Raw genomic sequence first — 22844 nt, 5'->3', positions numbered from 1 at the left:
GCTCTAGTCATCGTCAGGAGACTGGCAAGTAGATACACACATGGTGTTACCGCAAACCAAATATACATTGATACCTCACCATGCAATGCCTCAAATCCTATATCTAAAATGTGTGTATGTATTTTATGTTATATCAAAACCTTATTTCAACTGGCCTTATTCTTGGTGAACATAGGTGATTTACAAGTGCGCCCTCTATATTTGGAAAGTAAATTTTGACAAAAAATAGTCGACTGAAAGCAATCACACTGGCAACTCAGCATAGCCGACACGAATGTGAAAAACAATGACAAATCTCACAAAAAAGTACCATCTTGTGTCGTTAACACCGAAAACTACAAGCTTGTAGCTTTGCCAACAGTGATCCAAGAACAAACTTCAACAAATGCCAGGGGCATTGCTAATCCACTAAAAACTTGTTACGTTGGTCTAGTGGATAGACTGCAGGACTTGCAATCACAAGGTTGTGTGTTTGAATCCTCAAGCTAAACGCTGATATCATAATTACTAGAATAAGTAGTGCCATCTAGTTACTGAATCACAACTTCTTGATCTATGCAATTCATAATCATAGACTTTAAACCAATGTTTTGTATGAGAGAGATTGGCTGTTGTGTGCATCATGTTTATATCCCCTTGTGGGAGTTTGCCAAGTTCCATTGACTTTCCGTCAAACAAACCCCCCCCCCCCAAAAAAAAAACAAAAAAAAAAAAAAAACGATAACAGTGGATTAAGGAATTTTAATGAAGACGTACTTGCAGGAAAGAGGCTGATTGTCTTTGATGAGAGCTGAACAAACATGGCTCCCACCGCTGTGCTGACATCCTCGCTACTCCCAAATAGGATAATAATCTGAGAGTGAAGACATATTGATTGAAAATATCAAGCACTCAAATGTTATTCATGTTCAGAAATATAAGTTGGAAACATAAACAAAGTTTTGTTCTTGAAAAGGAAAGGGCGCCATGGCGCTTTCCCCCTTTGTACATGTACATATTGTAAAGGGAACCTCCATGAGAAAATGTTTATTCTAAGAAGGCAGTTTAAAGGCACTGGTCACTATTGGTAATTACTCAAAATATATAAAGCATAAAATTTGAATAACGAGAAATGGAGAGCTGGTGATAGTTTAAAGCATTGTGTGAAGTAATATTGTTTTTGAGAAAGAGGTGACTTCTCATTCAATTTCTTTTGCAACTTGGATGACCAATTGAGTCAAAACTTTCACATATTGTATTGTTCGGTATATTGGGATACACTTACATGAAGTGAGAATACTGGTCTTTGACAAGTACAAAAGGTGTCCAGTGCCTTTACCTCATATTTTGCATGCACTGTTTTATTTACTATATTTTCTTCGTTATCAAAAGTTTGATAAGAGAGCAACAAAATTGTATCCCTAGGAGAAAGAATGTTTTGTATTGATTTTGTTTTTAAACTCCCTCAGTTGCACAAAACAAAAATACCCAATAAGGTATAACAACAATCTATTTTTTTTTGGGCAAAACAATTTGTCAAAATCACAAATCAAATTGAACTTGGAAGATTATCGTGCCTGATAAAGGTTAGCTATAAATAAGGACACTTCCTCATGATTCAAAACCTTATTTGGGGTTTCATAAAAGATATCTGAATTCTGGAGCAAAAAGCAAACGATCAAAAAGTGTCAACACTCTCAAAAAACAATAAAAAACAACAATAATATCAGAGCTCAACATTTCTACTCTATGCCATTCAGGGTTCACCTACATGCTAAAGGTCTGCAGATCAAGTGTGACCTAATTAGTACAGAATCTCATCAGTAAACGCTGTAAGAGGGTCACAAGATTGCTGAGTTCAAAAACCCATCGACCACTCCTTGATAAACTCAACAAGCTACCCATGGACCTTCTAGGGACAGTGTGCAAACTGTTCAACAGCGTTCTCGGCAGTGTGCAAAATATTGAACAATGTTCTCAGCTGGCCAATTGCCAGTTAAAATAAAGCACGGCAGTTTATGATCTTTCTGGGTATCACCAACTTCACAAGGCCGGATGGCCACTTCAAGGTGAGGGATACACTTAACTGATTTGTGCTGTCGTCCAAGGTTAACTGCCACCAGGGGCAAGATGCCATCTTCTCCTGGGGCTGAAACAGGGTTACCCCATTCATAACCCGCAAGGATGTAGCAAAATGTATGATCCACTAGGAGCCTGGACGGTAGAGCAGAATGCACTACCCAATTATGGTTAAGTGCCTTGCTCAAGGGCACAAGTATCATGACTGAGATTTGAGCCCACACTCTGCTTTTGACTGCACCAGAGCTTGAATCTGGCCCGATTGGCCCTGTCACGCCAAAGATTTTTAGCAGAAAGTACTACTTGGCAAATCTTGTGATAAATTGAGTGGGGCACCAGTTGCAACAATGTACTGTTTATGGAATGTTGTCTGGTAACCTGTTTCAGGTTAGCAAGTTTTTTAATGTGCTTAGCAAGTTTATAATTATGCTTACAGGCTTGATGAAATTGCGACCTGCCTCATGACATTGAACCCAGATCACTGTGGTCCAGTGGTTAGACTACAGGACTTGCAATCACAAGGTTGTGGGTTTGAATCCTACCAAGCTAACCGCTGATTTCACAATGACTAGAATAATTATTGTTGTATAGTTACTGAATCACAGATTCCTTGATTTGTGCAATTCATAATCACAGACGTTAAACCAATGTATGAGAGAGATTGGCTGCTGCCAGCTTGGTGTTTATATCCCCTTGTGAGAGTTTGCCAAGATCTCTTGGCGGGAAGATCATCTAAACAAAACCAGGTCGGTCAAAGCTGACTTTTACTCATTAGCTCCTCTTTGCTTGGTACTTGTAAAAAGTCAATAACAACTTTGGCTTCGTGCAGCTGCGGCATAAAACAAATCAAAGCGGGCTTCTCAAACTTTATTTTTGTCGCAACTTGAAACTTCCCAAAGGTCAATCTAAGTTTACTAGGTGGGTTGTAAGCAATGCAAATACATTGTTCATTGTATCTTTTGCTTTTCATGATCTGACATTTGTAAACTTTGTTCTTTTTTTTTCAATGTAAAAATTAATCAGGTCAGGTTTTGTGGTAGCACCATGTGTAAGTAGTGTTCTGAAAAGAAACGGTGTTTGTCAACTCAAAGATTCGATCAGTATGCTCTGATCATTTCTCTTGAAGACAATGAAAGCAAACTGATCGAAATGTTGAGTTGTCAACCATCAGTTCTTTTCAGAGCCAACACTTTTCAAAAGAGATCTACACAAGGTGCTACTGCAAACCTCCTCTTATTAAACTCCCACCATGCAAAGTTTCAAATTGTATTAACTTCACAACAGGGATGAGATTTGTCAACTGTAAAAATCCTGAAAATGGTTTCACATAATCCTTGCCCTATCTCGTTGTGCCCCGCTCCCCAACCCCCTTTCAATGTTGGCTCTCATTGCGCGATCTCAGCTCCATCGGGATTAAACAACTTGAGCGGGGGAACGGTGAGTGAGGGAACGGGAAATAGAAATGAGGAAGGGTACGTTTAGTTTCTTTTAGAGTTCAAGCCAGCCAAATTTAGACAAGTTAGAAGACACCTACCTGTCTGGCAAGGTCTAGAATCGCAGACTGTGGGAGAGCGTTGTATATCGTTGCTATGAGCTCTGCCAACTGAGGTACCATTGGTTGAAGATCATCAAGAAGTGTACGACTTGCTCTCCTAAGCAGCTCACAGACTGCCTGTAAATACCACAAAATTAAACGAAAATTAAGCAAAGTAAACAATTGTCTTTTTGAAGTATTTGATTGTTTTAATCCTATATGAAAATTTCATTTCAAAAGGTGTATGCATTTTTGAGATATCACCCAAAATCCAGAGCAAATTTATGTCCATGCAGGAAGACAAATCCCTAAAAATCTGTCTCCGAGTAACTATACATATAAATATGAATAGTAAACTTGCGGGTACAACCATGTGTTAATCTCTTTTGACAGAGAGTTGGCTCTGAAAAGCGCTGGTTTGGTTTTCGAACAGTATACTCTGCTCGTCTTCAGGAGAATGCTGGACTACTGGTGGTGGTTGAGCTAATAATAATAATAGTCTAGGCGATGGGTGCAAAATACTGTAAGAATTGCTCAGAAAGTGATAAAAGCATGAAACTTGGCACAAGTATTCTTCAACCCATACTGATTATTTTTAGGGGTGGAGCCATTGAAACATGCATTTTCCTTAGTAACGGTTGCTAGGTAACTCATTTACCCTAGCAACAGCGCTTTTAAGCCTCCCTAGTGCACCCGGATAGCCTTGTCCCATCTTCCAGAACATCAGAACTATCAGTGGACATGTTTCAAAGACAGTCAGGAGACAAAACAATACTGTAAGTGTCACCAGAAAACAAAAGAAACAATTGTTTTGTTGCTAGGGAATGGATAAACAGAACAAATAGTCTATCCACTGTTTGTTAGAATGTTGCTTCTATTTCACATTGCCTCTTGGTCAAGAGAAGAGAATAATTAATAGGTAAAATAATTTTCAAGGTTGTCATAAATGTTATACAAAACAAAAAATTCAATATTTAGTTGCTTAATTAGTAACATATTTACCATAGCAACCATCCGAGTACACAAAGAAGACTGCCTGTGAACACAGGTTTCACTTTCACTTAACTCATTTATTCTAATACTGAAAAGAAGTGTTAACCTTATACCAGGAGAGCAATGGTATTTTACACCTTAAGCTTACATGGAATCCAAACATTGTTGCTACGTACTAAATCAAAGGTATCAAAAAGAAACTAGCAACTGGCAATGTTGTCACTACTTGTGCGTTAAACAATGCATTGATAATAATAAACACTTAACAGTGAAATTGAGAGTATAACGGTGTGTATAGCCCTTTGGCCCTTTCACACTGTATATCTTATCCATGTGTGAAACAGCCCCAGAATGCCCCGGGACTTGTTTTACCCTGCGATGACCCCATCTCACTTTCACACTGTGTATTCCATGTGGTTCCAGTTGCATGTTTAAAGAATACCCCAGGATTTTACGGCTTATCCCTGCTCCAGAGCAGTTGGAGCAGGGGTGGCTTTTCACCAAGGTTTGCCCATTTGCAGCGGTAGACAGACTAGGGCAGACTGAGGAAAAGGCAACCATAGTGAAAAGGCCGGCCGTTAATCCCTGGGGGCAAACCCCAGTGAATAGAGTAGTGTAAAAAGGGCTTGGCTCCGAAACGAGTCAGTGTGGTCTCGACCAGCAAAGTAAAGCACAATTGGGCAGAAAGTATCCAAGCATCCAATATGTTGATTGTTGATCGTTGATTCTTTGGAGTTGTCTGCTGACTGGATTCGTTTGCACTGGTGTGTATCAGTATTATGGTCAGCTGCTGCTGGAAATGTCATTGATGAAGACAATGAAGTGTTTTTATGCTGCACCATAAACACATGGCGCAGGCCTTCGGGATCAGGCTGAGGTGAGGAGAGGTTTCAAGTCTCATGGCGATGGAGACTCTGGCGGTGCTGGCAGGCTTGAGAGCAGCTGGAAGCCGGTAGTACAGATCTCTACACATGAGCGGCTTGGGAGTGATGGCCGTACGCATCTGGAGGACGACGTGTGTGTGAGGTCTTTCCCAATTGACCAGGCACCGCCTGCCCCAATCAGGGGACGCCCCAATAAAAGGCGGGATAAAAAAAGCTTGTCTGCCCTTTTTCCTGGCTGGCAGCCCACGGCCAGCGGGACTCCAACTTGTGGGAAGAATACACAGAAAGGAAAACGAAATCAAGTTTAAACTAAACGGTTAATCCTAGGAACCTGGAATGTTCGAACTCTCTTAGATTCTGAAACTAGACCCGAGAGACGTACAGCCCTTCTCAACAGAGAGACATTGCAGCACTTCAGGAAACTCGTCTAGCTGGGTCAGGCGAGCTCAAAGAAAACAACTATACTTTGTTCTGGTCGGGAAGAGACTTGGAATGAGGCGAGAAGCAGGTGTTGGTCTTGCAATCGCAAACAGCATAGCCAGAAACCTAACTACCTTCCCAAAGGCAATCTCAGACAGGCTGATGATCTTAAAGATCAAAATAAACGACAAAACTCCCCTTCATCTTCATATTATCAGTGCTTATGCCCCAACACTTCCCAGCAGCGAGGACTCTAAACAGCAGTTTTATGAAGATCTCTCTCGGTTGTTGCGAGGCATCCCACTGCACGACAAAGTCATCTGTTTGGGTGATTTCAACGCACGGGTTGGCTCTGATAACACTACCTGGGCGGGAGCACTTGGCAGTTTTGGGAGAGGAAATATCAACTCTAACGGTGTGATGCTTCTTTCCTTTTGCAAAGAGTTCCACCTATGGCAGTCACCAACACATTCTTCAATATGCCAGACAAATGGTTCTACTCCTGGAAACACCCTCGTTCTAAATCCGGGCACCTTCTAGATTATGTTTTAACTAGGAGAGGTGACCTTCATGACATATGCATCACCGTGCCATGCGGGGTGCAGAGTGTCAGACAGATCATCAGCTGCTTGCCAGACAGCTACGTTGGAGTGGTCAACTCGTTCGTATGGATGACTCCCGACTACCAAAGCAGACATTCTACGGAGAACTCGTGGAAGGGGTTCGTCACAGAGGCCACCCTCAATTTCGTTTCAAGGACTGTCTGAAACGTCATCTCCAAGCAGCTGGCATTCCAACCAACACCTGGGAAGACATGGCCAAGGAGAGGCTCACATGGCGTTCACTCACCAAGAGTAGGGTTGCATCAGCTGAGGATGCCAGGGCAGAAGCTGCAGAGACTAGGAGGATGCGGCGTCACGAGAGAGCGGTTTATCCCGAGGACGCATCCCTCCAATGCAGATACTGTGGCCGCCAAACATCTGCCAGGATTGGCCTATACTCGCATGAGAAGTCTTGCCAACTCAAACTTTGAAACTCAAACCCCCGATGGTCTTACTCGTTAGCAAGTGACAGCCTATATATAGCTTCTCTCGTATGTTGGTGAAGAGAGAGACTTCCTCAAAACTTACAAGAATGTCGGGTTGACTGAGTTGAGTGTCCTTATGGTGTTGACGATCTGCCAGTTGGTGATATGGTAATGTGTGAGGCCCACTAAGGGTGAGACTTGAGACGTCTGATGTTGGTGAGACGTTGGTGTGCCAACTGGCTGTGTTGTAGGTTGGTGAACCCCCTCCCTGGATGTAATATTGGGGCAGAGAGAAACATCAGCATTGTGTATCTTGAGTTGACCGAAGAAACGAGGGCAGGAGGATGCAGAGGGCTGGATATGACAGTACTTTGGTGTGTCTTTGGCTTGGGACTAGAAGTGAGCAGGGAGCTGGTTGAGGGAACTGCAACATACATGCTTGCTAAGAGAGAATGCACTTTTGGGAAGACTGACCTGTGCCCCTGCGTTACTAGACCTTCAATGGAGCTTCGACATCCACCTGTGTCAATTTAATTATTGGGCAGCATCAGTATTGGTTCCTATCAAGGTTACACATATCTCCTATTAGTGGACTGACAATAGGTGCACTGGTTAAGAGTCGTACAACTCAAAGTCAGCCGTACACAATGAACGCACAAACACAAAGTAGTTTCAGTTCAAGACATGTGGGCTTGTTGGGCATGTTGGGTATAGGAGACATAGGATACATTCAAGATCGATTCCACATTGTCAGGGGCTGCCACTTCTGCCTCCCCAAGAGTTTCCCACCAACCACTATCTTCAAATCAATGACCAAAGACTTTGTTAAAAGTCATCTGTTGACGTCCTCAAGACGTAGGACAAACTACATGTAGTCCTCACCACACAGCCTCTTTATAGACAATGTACTGCTCTCATCTTGACAAACGGGGCCGATAAACAGTTATAACTGGAATCTGGCTTAGGGTTGACAATTGTATGCACAGCTGCTTGAATAAATTCAAAGCAGTTACCCGTCATTGAAGGGTGTGGTCGCCTCAGCAAAAAGGGGCGGCATAGTGTCGCTGGATGATGTCTGCTATTAGACTGGCGTGTTGATACCAACATGTACATGTTGCCTAGTGAAGTAATGAAGCAATCTATAGTAACATTTTTATCATGAGTGAAGTAAGCATCTAAGGAATTTTTTTTTAAATATTGAAAATGCTTATTGCATAATAATCGTTGTGAAAAAATAGTATGTATAGACATCCTATGTACTGGTTGCACATCCTATGTACTGGTTGCTAAGGAAATTGTGTTGCCTAGCAACCATGTTAAGCCTTCTGTATTTGCCAATTGCTCAAGATTGATGTTAACATGAGAGGTTAGGTTAAATTTAAATTAAAAAACGAAATATTTAAGTTAAATTTGTCTGTGGGCAGTTTTTGTGCTGGTTGCTATGGAAAACTTAGTCGGTAAGGATAATATGTTGCCTAGTAACCATGTTAAGCCTATTGTATTTGCCAATTGCTCCAGATTGATGTTAACATGATGGGTAAAGATAAACATGAATAAAAAATTAAATTTGTATTTTCAAATTGCCTGTGGGCATGTTTTGTGTTAGTTGCTATGGGAAATATGTAACATAGCAACCGTTGCTATGCTGGATACAATTCTCAGTGGCTCCACCCCTGAAAAGGTTGAGAATGTTGTTATGATCATTTGTGCCAAGTTTCATGCTTTTATCACATTCTGAGCAATTTTTTCACCAAAAGACATTTGTACAGCCCCTAATGCGAAAAGCCAACAAGCGCATAAAGAGAACAATAAAATATACAAAATTGAGAGAAAGATACAAAATACAAGCAAGCAAGATACAAAAAAGCAGCTTTAAAACAATTGAGTTTTCAATAGGGACTTAAAACATTGTAAAGAACTAGCCTGACGATTACATGTATACACAGACTATTCCCAAGAAACGGTACCGCATGAAAAAGATCTGCAGCCGATTTCACGAAACGCTAGGATGAATCCTAACTCCAGTTAGGATGAGTAACCCGTCCTAACTTAGGATGGGTTCAATGCGTCCTATGTATTTGAATACGGAACTTTACTCGTCCTAAGTCCTAAGATTAATCCTAAGTTAGGAAGAGTTTGGTGAAATCGACGGCTGTGGCCATAAAAAATGAAAAGAAGCTCTAGTAGTTGATAGCAATGCCTATTGAGATGATCGTATAAGTCAGGGTAGGGGAATAATGGTCAACAAATTCAGATACATTAGTTTTTATATTTATTGTGTGCTTTTTGCTGGTTTATTTATTGTATTCGTTATTATTTTGATTGGTTCGTTGCTTTTCGTTTAACTTTTGCTGTACTTTTTGATGTAGTTGTATTTGTTGAGGTCAAATAAATAATAATAATAATAATAATAATGAGATTGACATGTTTGAGCCTTGGAAGTTAACAGATGAATTTTGTAAACTGTATCAGATCTGTCTCAGATTCAAAAGCTGATAACTTTTTACATAACCACATTACTTCAAAATAAAATGTTTTTCGATCCCAATTTCTTTTCCTTTGTTGAGTCAAGGTTTCATGAAGCTCCACAAAGTTCCACCCCCCAAAAAAAAAATAATAATAATAATCTATTTTTTGGAAGACCACCGAGGAGTGGTTATTTCAAATCAAAACCAGGAAAAACCCTGATGAAACATAGGCACAATGATGAATCAACATGGCCGTTATCTTTTAGTGATGTCATTATTTGCATATAGGGTAAAGAGTTTAGTGTTATAGTGTTTAGAGTTAAGTGTGGTCGCAGTTTTGAGATATCGCCAAAAATCCAGAACGAATATGCCATTCAGGAAGAATAATCCTTACACACTATCTGAGAAGGTTACGGACAGTAACGCTTCCAATATCCAAATTTTTGGACAATTTTTTGTTTATCTTTTTGACGTAACCACATTTATCTTAAGTGAAAGGTTTCTAAAAATTCTTTCTACTATCAAAAGCTCCTGCAGACTTCTAACCAAAATTTTGTATTGTCATTTATCCTATTAGGGATCATTCTTCCTGTGCGTGGACATATTCACTCCAGAGTTTTGGGTAATAGAGAGGTTTTGCAAGGCTACGGATACGCATACAGATACCCTTCGTGTGTTCACGTGACGCGTATCCGCGACTATCGTATTTTGCATGCATAGCAACGGATACAGGAGCTCATACACATCGTAGAAAAAGGGATACTGTTTTACATACTTTTACTAGTTGCCTTTTGTCCCAGATCAAAAATATTCCCCACGGAATTGCTTTCACTTGTATCGTGCTTGATGTAGATAGAAAAATATTTGTCATTTGCAAGCAAAACGATGAGAAAATGTTGTTTATAAAACACAAGGTCTCTATACATGCTTGTCAGGGAAAACACTCATGGTGAATGCGGGCGCACTCAAGTGACACATACCTATTATTTTGCGAAACAAAATCTAACACGCGGCTGACGTGAACGGATACGGTTATCATATCCCTATCTGTTTCTGTATCCCCGCACGCTTGCGAAACCTCTCTAATACCTCAAAATTGCAACCACCTTTTGAACAGGATTAAAAACAATCGAATGGTTCCAAATACCAAAGGTATACTTTGCCTTTCAAGGGATATGGTTATCTTACGCAAGATGTCACCTACTGAACCCATTTATTTCAAAACTGCATTGAACTGTAAAAGTTCTTTCTAATTGTTCACTTTTTTTCCGCAATACAGCTGCTACGCAATTAATTAGGTACAACGGCAATTATGATAAGAATATTAAGGTTATGCTACAAAGATTTTTCTGTATCATATCACATTAGTAGAAAAAGTCAATGTACAACACATTGTTCAAACAAGCTTCGGTAAAAACATAAATGTAGGCCAAGTGTATCTCAAAGGTTTGGATCAGCAGGCAGGTCCAGAATTAACCTGGTTTTTGGTTCTTATCGTTGTGGTCGAGTGGATAGAAACACTTGACTCAAGATGTGGTGTTTCTGATCAGCAGAGTGTGGGTTCAAGTCCCGGTCGTAACACTTTTGTCCTTAAGCAAGACACCTTTGGTATTTGTCAAAGACCAGTATTCTCACTTAGTGTATCCCAACATATGAACAAAGAGAATAATGAAGAGAATCATGAAAGAAAAAACATAACTTAGTGTGGGGGGTGTATTCAGATGCATTAGAAAAGTCTTCAGGCCCGAGGTCTTTTAACTTAGTGTGGGGGGTGCTTTCAGATGCATTAGAAAAGTCTTCAGGCCCGAGGTCTTTTAATATTCGAGTGACAAATTACCTATTTCTAAAAAAATTCATTACTTTAGGGTTGTTTCTCACAATGTTTTTTACTATCAGCTCTCTCAATTGCTTTTTACTTTATAAAATTGGGCCCATGTCTCTTGTCATTAATTGTCACTGAGAAATTTAAGCAAAACTTTTCACTTGCATTAGTTTTAGGTTGAGTGACCACAAAGATATCGAGGCCTTAAGTCCTTACCTCAACAACGCCTACGTCCAATATCCACACACTGAGTAGATTCTGTAGGATCGGCAGCGTCTGCTGTAAGATCAGCAAGACAGGCTGAGGCTCATCGGGCGTCGGCAGCTGTCGAGTCCCTGACCCTGACCCCTCCTCTTCTTCTGATCGGTCAGGCCGTTTAAGGTCAAGGGTCGAGCACAGGTTGGATAACATGTTAATTTTTAGTAGAATGGTTGATTTTGTCATTGGGGTAGGCTAAAATGGGTGAGGGAGAAAAGTTAACAATAGATTTACAATAGGTTAACAATAGACCTTTAAGTTCCGAAACCAATGACAACCTATACGGCGACCTCCCTAGGGTCGGAGACAAAATCGCAAGCTGTCAGATGCAGTTAGCAGGCCACTGGAGGCCGCTGGAGGCAGACAAAGTCATTCCCTGAAAACAAATTCACGGACACAGGAGACGTGGAAAAATTAAAAATGTCTTACACCAGGGTACTGCAAAAGGACACCGGTGTAGAACCGATGAACTGGCCACCCTCATGCGAGACTGAAATACTTATGAAAACCATACTCGAGCCCGCCTGTGGGCGACCGAGTGAGTGAGTCTTAAGTTCAGAATGACAGAATTGAAAAAGATTCTTGCAAAAACACATCTCATAACCTATTTATTTCTGAAATCATATCTTTTGGCCTTTGGTTGTCTTTGTGTATTTGGCAGAAGTCTTGTTTTTGTGCCCAGGAGTGTGATCCTTGGCAGACATGGCACATTAACAATGTTAAAGACAGTGGACACTATAGGTAATTGTCAAAGACCAGTTTCTCACTTTGTGTATCTCAACATACGCATAAAATAACTAACCTGTGAAAATTTGAGCTCAATTGGATGTGAAGTTGCGAGATAATAATGAAAGAAAAGTTAATTTTCTTTTCGTTATTGCACGCCAGGTGCAGCACGCTCGTTAGGGCGTGCTGTGATTACGTAAGGTTTTCTTTACATTCTTCTATAAAACCTGGGCGTTCTCAGCCTAACATTCACTCTCAGTATAGCCACTTACCTCGCTTCCCAAACCCGCCCTATCCCTAGAATAAGTAAATAACTATAGTACAAATCCTATGACCCCGCTCGGAGTAAGGATAGCGCGACCTCCGTCCAACATCCTGGTCGCATCCACTGTCCCACCACGAGTTGGGGGAGTTTACGTGGCCACCGAGCGCTGATAACTCAGCCTGGTGTTGGACGCCGAGCAGTTCGTTGCACGTTTCCGTGCCAACCTCCCCCCCTACCTGTTTGCCTTTATGTCAAATTGCCTGCAGAGCGGCTGACTTAGCCCATAATTTACGTTTATTGCATATACGTATATATAGCATTTCCGCTAATGGTATTGAGCACAATTTGTTGCTGCTCTGTTTTTGTTTTATCTGTTTCCGATAGATGGTTGGCACTCTCTTAATCAACAACCGACCCGAAACTAAAGGAACTTGCCCTTGGAGCCCTACCAAAACTACTGATGTCATCAAGAGCAAACTCAACAACAAAGAAATACAGCAATACTTGGAAACGATGGGAATCGTGGGCTTCATCCAAGACCAACGTCAAGTCGTTTCCCGTCAACCCTACTGATTTCGCCCTATATTTGTCTTCATTTTATTCATCTGGTCACAAAACGGCAGAAGACTCCGCAGCAGCCGCCGCTACCTGGGCACACAGCTTGGCCGGACCACCGTCCCCTACAGACGACCCATTGATAAAACAACCATACAAGGCTACTGGAGACTCACAGCGTCGACCCCAAATCAGAAGGAACCGGTAACACCCGAAATCATGGCAAAACTTTACAATGCTCACGGGCAACCCAGTGCAGCATTAGACGATTTACGCATCCTATTCGTATGCTTTCCTTCGTTTTAATGACATCAGCAATGTAAGACGCATGGATTGTAGCATACTTAGTGACAGACTCGTCATACACTTATGCAAGTCAAAAACCGACCAATACTGTCAGGGCAACGATATAACCATTGCAAGAACCTTTGAACCAACCTGCCCGGTTGCAATCACAGAACGATATTTCCAAGCAATGGGCGACCCCAACATTTCCCCTTTACCGGTACTTCGCAGAATCACACGGTCCAAAAACGGTTTCGCTCCCACACCTCACGGGCTAAGCTACACCAGAACCAGAGAGATCATACTACAAGCCCTCCGACCATTCGTTCCAGACATTCATAAGTTCGGCCTCCATAGCCTGAGGTCAGGAGGGGAAACCGCAGCTTCAAAGGCCCTACTCCCATCTCACTTAATATCCATGCATGGGAGATGGAAGACCGAAAAGGCCAGAAACGCATACATAAAAACTGACCCACAAACATATCTCCTCCCTTCCTCGGTACTCTTCCTTTAATTTTGAATTTATTGAAATGAGATTATGTGTACAATTGGCCAGTTTAGCCGATTTATAATTAGTTGAATTGAATTGAATAAATGAATTGAATAACGCAAGTATGTTATAAATGAATTGAATGTTATAAATAAATAACGTGCGAGGCGAGCAGCTCCGCCATTCTAACGTGCGAGGCGAGCAGCTCCGCCATTCCATTGTTCACCAAAACATTACGTTTTTGTTGTTTTTTCTTGTTAATTCTTGTATATTTTACATGAAGAAAAATTTAGAAAAGAAAATGATTTTCTAACGAAAGAATGGAGTGAGAAAAACACCCTTGTCACACGAAGTTGTGTGCATTTAGATGGTTGATTTCGAGACCTCAAATTCTAAATCTGAGGTCTTGATATCAAATTTGTGGAAAATTACTTCTTTCTCGAAAACTATGGCACTTCAGAGGGAGCCGTTTCCCACAATGTTTTATACCATCAATCTCTCCCCATTACTCGTTACCAAGTAAGGTTTTTTGCTAATAATTATTTTGAGTAATTACCAGTAGTGTTCACTGCCTTTAAATATATTATTATTAAAGTAGTCAGATCATTCTGTGATGTTCAAACGTTGATGATGTGTTGCATCATGAGACAGGGGACCAGACACTGAGCATCTACTCATCATGCAGGTCCAACATGTATCAGAGGGTTGCTGTGATGCGGGGCCCAATGAGATATGGCCGGGATTGTAGACAACACAAGGACTCTGGCATTGGTGTAGCAGGTTTTTGTGTCAATATTATGTATTTTTGAGATGTTTCTGAAGTGATAGTTGATGGACTTGCATGTGACAGGTGCACTCATCATTCAAATCAAACTAAATAATTCCCAAGCATGCACTAGGGGCACGTTTTCGTGGCTATAACCTTGTAGCTCCATGCTGTAACCAATAACAGTTTCTGTCTTTGGCCAGTGATTAAACAATTGCCAATTCAACCCAAACAATTATTTGTTACGACCGTGAAAACGCACCCTAGTAATATCAAACACCTGTATATATATTAACACCTGTATTCATTTTGGTTTTTACCCATAAAACACCGATATGTGTTAGCACTGTATACCAAGCCCACATGCGTATTACTGGAATGGGATTCGAACCCATGACCTTTGTAGGTCTAGAGCAGTGTCATACCAACTGCCAACTAGACACCTGTACACCCTTCATGCACCATTCATACATCCCAGCATGCATCTTGCACATAACAAAAGATTTTTTTACCTTTGACTGAAGTAGGAAATTTCATGGAGTAAAAATGGTTACCTTCATATTACTTTACCTTTCAGAAGTTTTTTTGACCACTAACAAATTGTTCCCAATTAGGCAACAAAATTTAAAATGAAATTACAGGAGGAAGAGTACAGAACGTCCATCTCACTCTTAATTTTGCAATATGTCTTTATGGCACGTACACAAATTTGTCGAAATTTTTAAATATGATTTTTGACCCACTTACATGACTTATGTATGGCTAATAGTGAACAATGCTCTTGTGGTACACATCCAAGCATGCATTACATCCCTCTAAATGGTACACCCTATAATGCAAAGGGCTTTGAGTTCAGCGACCAGTTAGGCGTGACATTTTTCAGAACCCCTGCCCCTGGCATATAAAAACAGGGGTTTCTTTTTGAAAAATGGTTTCCCCTCCTAAAGGTACTTTCCTATGGGCAATTATTGCCAATTATTTTTGTTTTCATTAGTCTGGCCCTGAGGCAGGAGAAAATGGTTGTGCATGTGAGTGTGAGACAGGCCCCAAATGCACGACTCTCACACCTGATGCGTGAGACTTGGTAGGTCTGTATATCCCATAATGCACCAGGCATACATCCCATAATGCAATGTGCAAACATCCCTTGTTGATGCATGCTAAGACACACACATACCCCGGAGGACGTTGATCTTATTTTACAACTGCCTGAACTGTCTTTAGTGGAAGTGCTAGAGCTATTCTTTCCCTAACATGAAGTAACGGAGGAATCCATGCATAAAAGTTTAGGTGTCAAAACTACATCAAAAGGTACATACTGTATACATGTATGTACATGTATGTTAACACTTTAGGGACCATAGTAGAAGCAACCAAACTAAGTACAAACATCAAAGTGCACAAATCTTCAGAGATCGATTGTTAGGTTTGTTTACCTAGGGAAAGAGTTTACCTTGCAAAAAAATGCCAGTTTTAGACTGAGTTTCAAGTCCGAGTTTTGAGTCAGGGATATGAGTCTAAGACATAAGTCTCAGATACAACTCTGAGATCAGATTTGAATATCCGACAAGCCTGGAATTAAACGCATTGACCTCTGTGGCCCTGGGGTCAATTTCTCAAAGAGCCAAAATTTATGTTTACTGCAAATCAATCGTAGTTGCTAAGTAAAGTGTGATATCACAATACAAATCACTATGGTAATACTGAAAACTTGTCTTGCCATTAAATTGTATTTCTTTGTGAAATCGAGCCCTGGTCTTGGACTTGCTGCCCCCTTAAAAAAACTCCCATAGACTTCATGATTTTGAAATGGGAAGTGCCCTCTGAAAAAGGAAAATTGCCTTGCCCTCTTTCAGATGAAATTCCAGGCCTAGTCTGAGGTCCAATCTGTCATGAGGTGAGTATATGATGACTCAATATGAGTTGTTGTACCTGTTCATTAATTGCACTTTCCAGGATCTGAAGCTGAGGGGTGAGTATGAGTTGAAGGTAGCTGAGAATCTCTTGTAACGATAACGTCGACAGGACAAAACCAATGATGGACATGAGTCGTATACTCTCCCTGGCCTGCCAATCACAACAACATATAAAATAAAACAAATTATAATAACATGTCTTCACTGGCAAAACACTAACAGACCTTGCTTATTCAAAAGTGTAAAAATGTATTACTATACTACACAGAAATCTAAAATTGTAGTAAAAAGTAAAAACAAAAAGATGGCAGGTAAAAGAAAGACTAAAACGATATCAGTGATATCTGTTAACCATGGTCACGTGGTTAGACTGCAGGGCTTCACAAGGTTGTGGGTTACAAGCTTACAGCTGAATAAGTATTGTCGTCTAGTTACTGAATCACAATTTCTTGATTTGTGAAATTCATAATCACAGACGTTCAACCAATTTTTAGTACGAGAGAGATTGACTGTTGCCTGCTTGATGCTTAATATACCCTTGTGGGAGTTTGCCAAGTTCTCTGGACAGGAAGATCTTAAACAAACATAAACTGGGCCCAATGTCATGACTGTGTTACCGTAAGCAAGGACGAGTTGGTCTATGAAAAACATTTGAACTCGTTTGTTATGAAATGCATATGGTTAGAAAGATGTTTTAAAAGTAAAATATAATGATCCACACAAGCATCACTCAAAACTGCACGGTTTTTCATTTTACGTCGCGAACTAACACGGTCGGCCATTTATGGGAGTCAGCCATAAATGGCCGACCGTGTTTGTCGACGAGACAAAAAACGAGAACCACGCAATTTCGAGGCATATTTGTGTATATCATTGTATTCTACTTTTACAACATCTTTCTATAAACCATACCGATTTTATTACAAACGGTTACAGAACCCTTTTCTAAGACCAACTCCACTGATCCAAGGACATGTGTTCCTTTAAACTTTACTTGGTATCAAGTAACGGGGAGAGGTTGATAGTATAAAACATTGTGAGAAACGGTTCCCTCTGAAGTGACGTAATTTTTGAGAAAGAAGTAATTTTCCACGAATTTGATTTCGAGACCTCAGAATTAGATTGTGAGGTCTCGAAATCAAGCATCCGAAAGCATACAACTTTGTGTGACTAGGGTGTTTTTTCTTTCATAGTTATCTCAACGGCCAATTGAGCTCACATTTTCACAGGTTTGTTATTTTCTGCGTACATGTATGTTGAGATACACCAAGTGAGAAGACTGGTATAACCAACAGTGTCCAGTGTCTTTAATGTGCAAGTAAAAAGCAAAAGTGGTTTACAGGTTCCTGGAGCCAGCACTAAGTGTTAAAACACCCAGTAGAGCTGGTAGGGGATATCTTCTGGAATGCTACAACATTTAAAGAGGTCAACCCCTACTTTGATAGTATTCCTTCTGAGTGCTTCTTGACTAGCGTTGAGGATTGTCTCTGCATAGGGCTTCATCTCTTTACGACACTCAAAGCAGATATCTTTGAGGGACATGGTGGCTGGGGCAGCCAGCTCAGAGTCATTTAGACCTGGAAGGTAAAAATGAAAACAAACTCAATTAAAATACACAAAATACCAGATCCTCATTTCACTTAAAGAATATTAGTCGGATACACAGGTACTTGGACAAGAGTGCCACTGAAAAAGGAATTCATGCATTTGTTACTTCGAATCCCACAGTGATTTGCCTGAGGTTTTTTTGTTTACAGAACTCATAAAAGTACCGAGTATACAGTGCTTCATACACATCTGTGTTTGAGAAAAAACAAAACAATATTCTTTATCCCCGATGCAAACTAACATCTATCAAGTGAATCTAATGTACCTGAGAGTAATACGGGAATCACAGTTCCCAAGGCTTCTGGTGTATCCGCTAACCACTCCGAGTAGGCACCTGAAACACAAATGATAATTTTTAAAAATTCAACATTTATAAAGCACTTAGTACGTATGTTTTTAAGGACTATAACCAGTTCAACCAGATTGACAAAACAGATTGGTTTTAAGTAATGACTTAAACGTGTCCAATGAAGGTGCCGCTTGAATGTGGGTGGGTAGCTGTTCACAAGTGTTGGAGCTATGACCGAGCAGGCACAGTCACCATAACAGGGTCCTGGGGAAAGCTGGAAATGAGCAGTGGAAGGAGAGCGAGGGCATGAGGTAGCTGATGTTAGTGAAGATGAACAAAGGGCTAAGAGATCTTGGAGAGGGCCAAAACATGAACAACTTTCTACTCAAGAAGAAGAACTTCATAAATGTAAAATTAAAAAGGTCATTAATAAAAAATGTATATGTTTTTTTGAAGAAGAAAAAAAGAAGAAATTTGAATGTTTTACTAAGATTTTTTTTCAAACAATATTTTTAAGAACACCTTTTATCGATAAACCCTGTTTACTAGGAGCTCCAAGATATGCCGTTGCAGTTTTACGAAAACCATACAAATTGCACTGAAGACCTAATAGTTCTGAGCAGACGAATGTCACTTGTAAGAGGAGTTACCCTCTGCGAACGAAAGTGCCAAGGGGCAGCTGGAATGACATCTGAACGGCTGTCCAGACATGTATGCCCTTTAGCCCATAAGCCTTTTTGAGATATGGCGGACACAATGCTACAACACTATTAGGTTTGGGTAAATTTGTGTGGATACACCAAAACCAAACAGTGCACTCCAATCACGTCCGCCATACCTAAAAAAAGGCTTATTGGACTGATGGATTGAACAAACTGAGACTGAAACAATAACCCCTTACCTAGCATGTATAAGGGAGACTGAAACAATAACCCCTTACCTAGCATGTATAAGGGAGACTGAAACAATAACCCCTTACCTAGCATGTATAAGGGAGACTGAAACAATAACCCCTTACCTAGCATGTATAAGGGAGACTGAAACAATAACCCCTTACCTAGCATGTATAAGGGAGACTGAAACAATAACCCCTTACCTAGCATGTATAAGGGAGACTGAAACAATAACCCCTTACCTAGCATGTATAAGGGAGACTGAAACAATAACCCCTTACCTAGCATGTATAAGGGAGACTGAAACAATAACCCCTTACCTAGCATGTATAAGGGAGACTGAAACAATAACCCCTTACCTAGCATGTATAAGGGAGACTGAAACAATAACCCCTTACCTAGCATGTATAAGGGAGACTGAAACAATAACCCCTTACCTAGCATGTATAAGGGAGACTGAAACAATAACCCCTTACCTAGCATGTATAAGGGAGACTGAAACAATAACCCCTTACCTAGCATGTATAAGGGAGACTGAAACAATAACCCCTTACCTAGCATGTATAAGGGAGACTGAAACAATAACCCCTTACCTAGCATGTATAAGGGAGACTGAAACAATAACCCCTTACCTAGCATGTATAAGGGAGACTGAAACAATAACCCCTTACCTAGCATGTATAAGGGAGACTGAAACAATAACCCCTTACCTAGCATGTATAAGGGAGACTGAAACAATAACCCCTTACCTAGCATGTATAAGGGAGACTGAAACAATAACCCCTTACCTAGCATGTATAAGGGAGACTGAAACAATAACCCCTTACCTAGCATGTATAAGGGAGACTGAAACAATAACCCCTTACCTAGCATGTATAAGGGAGACTGAAACAATAACCCCTTACCTAGCATGTATAAGGGAGACTGAAACAATAACCCCTTACCTAGCATGTATAAGGGAGACTGAAACAATAACCCCTTACCTAGCATGTATAAGGGAGACTGAAACAATAACCCCTTACCTAGCATGTATAAGGGAGACTGAAACAATAACCCCTTACCTAGCATGTATAAGGGAGACTGAAACAATAACCCCTTACCTAGCATGTATAAGGGAGACTGAAACAATAACCCCTTACCTAGCATGTATAAGGGAGACTGAAACAATAACCCCTTACCTAGCATGTATAAGGGAGACTGAAACAATAACCCCTTACCTAGCATGTATAAGGGAGACTGAAACAATAACCCCTTACCTAGCATGTATAAGGGAGACTGAAACAATAACCCCTTACCTAGCATGTATAAGGGAGACTGAAACAATAACCCCTTACCTAGCATGTATAAGGGAGACTGAAACAATAACCCCTTACCTAGCATGTATAAGGGAGACTGAAACAATAACCCCTTACCTAGCATGTATAAGGGAGACTGAAACAATAACCCCTTACCTAGCATGTATAAGGGAGACTGAAACAATAACCCCTTACCTAGCATGTATAAGGGAGACTGAAACAATAACCCCTTACCTAGCATGTATAAGGGAGACTGAAACAATAACCCCTTACCTAGCATGTATAAGGGAGACTGAAACAATAACCCCTTACCTAGCATGTATAAGGGAGACTGAAACAATAACCCCTTACCTAGCATGTATAAGGGAGACTGAAACAATAACCCCTTACCTAGCATGTATAAGGGAGACTGAAACAATAACCCCTTACCTAGCATGTATAAGGGAGACTGAAACAATAACCCCTTACCTAGCATGTATAAGGGAGACTGAAACAATAACCCCTTACCTAGCATGTATAAGGCAGTTGATGCTAATGTTGTATGTGACATATTGACTTGAGCAAGTAGTCGCAGTAGATCGGTCACGCATTGATCGTCCCCGTAATCCCCGCCCTCAGCGATGGATCGGAACGCAAATAAACACGCTTCAACTTGCTATGAGAGAAAAAAGTAGGGGAAAAATGTTATCCTGTCAGAGCATACATATGTATTTAATCTCATTTTAAATTGTTTTTATTTGAAGAACACATATCCAACTAAGATCTCTGTCTTGGGTCTCCCTAGCTTAGTGCAAGAATCTGCATTAGCGTGTCATGTGTGGTCCTTGCACCGAGTAGACTTTTGTCAAGCCGCCTGGAACAGGAGACCATGCATGCTCTCCAAGCCACGAAGGCCCTGACAAAAGGCTATGCACTGAGTGGATAGTGAGGGGGGAGCCTATTTAAGAAAATTATTTTAAATAATGGTAGTGGCTTCTCATATAGCGATGAAATCTGTCACTCAGTGACACTCATGACGTTCAACATTCAGTATATTTCCTGCAACGGTTTACCAGGTGCTATGGTGAAATATGCAGCCAATCGGACCAGGAACACCAGGGCCAACCCCATCCTTTTACGATAAGTGCATTACACAACACATGATTGAAAGATTGATCGACAGACTTACCTGCCATGGTAACTGCTGCTCCTGAATCCGACTCAGTATTGCATAGAGATGATTTAATAAAGGCTCCCTCAGGAGTGTGTAACAGTACATCTGTAAACAGAAAACAGACAAGAAACAAATTAGAACCCTCAATTGAAGGGAAGCTTAGGTATATATACTCTTAAATTTAATGACAATGACAACTTCTTGGTTAGAAGCCTACAGCAGCTTCGATAGCATTAAGCATTACGAAAAAAAAAATAAAAAACATTTGCTGCCAAATATACAGTTGGTGCATGCTGTCACCTCACTATTAAACATGGATGGATTCTACGTTCTAACCAAAATAAAATTCCAGGTTTTTTTTCTTCTGATTTTCCCATTAATCAGCATTCCATTGACAAAGAACAATCTATGAGCCAACCTTCAACCATATCAGTGACCAGTATTCACTATGTGTAATTACTCCAAGCAAACTACAACAAAGAGCCCTTCCAAACATCACCTTGGGCTCTGATTCGGGCTGAGGCTAAAGCCAGCTTCATACTTCCTGCGAATGTGAAGCGAATGTTGACGTCACAAATTCGCAACGAATACTTCGCAGCAGTTCAACTCTGCTCAACTCACTTGCAAATATCGCTGCGAAAGGAAGGTTGTGACGTCAAATTCACGTCAAATTGGCATCGCATTTGCATTCGCAGGAAGTATGAACCGGGCTTTAGCCATAAATTCTGGAGCAGTGTACGTTTTGTTCGGTGTTTCCTACATCAAACAGAGACCGGGGCCAGAGATGGAACCTTAGCGAGGTTTAGAATGAAACCTTTGATTGACTTACTAGTGTGTCACCGATGTCCTGTCTGTAACATCGGAAATGCTCCTTTTCCTCTGAAGGGAAAAAAACACAATCAGAATACACAGTCAGTAAAACAAAAATCATAATTTAGATTTTATATATCTGTTGGGTCTCGGTGCCTGTGCCTTTGTGTGTACATTCAGCACAGATCAGAAACAATTTCATTGAGCTGCTAAACCAAAACAAAATTAAAAAAATGTTGACCTTTGAGCAAGCAGTCAATCTTGGTGATTTGACCTTTGACCGAGCATTCAATCTTGATGATTTGACCTTTGACCGAGCAGTCAATCTT

General features: G+C 40.6%; 1 protein-coding gene across 1 annotated transcript in view; it reads right to left on the bottom strand.

The window, feature by feature from the left end:
- LOC117297642 (importin-13-like) overlaps nt 1–22844 on the bottom strand; it is a 72527-nt gene that overhangs the window by 23980 nt on the left and 25703 nt on the right. The window contains exons 14-22 of the mRNA XM_033780780.1: nt 22535–22584; nt 21721–21810; nt 21060–21207; nt 18341–18409; nt 17905–18044; nt 16484–16618; nt 11423–11659; nt 3593–3730; nt 757–853 (exon numbers count right to left, since the gene is read on the bottom strand). Coding sequence (XP_033636671.1) covers nt 757–853; nt 3593–3730; nt 11423–11659; nt 16484–16618; nt 17905–18044; nt 18341–18409; nt 21060–21207; nt 21721–21810; nt 22535–22584 — 1104 coding nt within the window. The remainder of the gene's footprint in view (nt 1–756; nt 854–3592; nt 3731–11422; nt 11660–16483; nt 16619–17904; nt 18045–18340; nt 18410–21059; nt 21208–21720; nt 21811–22534; nt 22585–22844) is intronic.

Source organism: Asterias rubens, chromosome 12 (assembly GCF_902459465.1).
Source record: "Asterias rubens chromosome 12, eAstRub1.3, whole genome shotgun sequence".
NCBI lineage: Eukaryota > Metazoa > Echinodermata > Asteroidea > Forcipulatida > Asteriidae > Asterias > Asterias rubens.
Note: the sequence above shows the minus strand (reverse complement) of the source record. Positions and strands in the feature narration are given on the sequence as shown.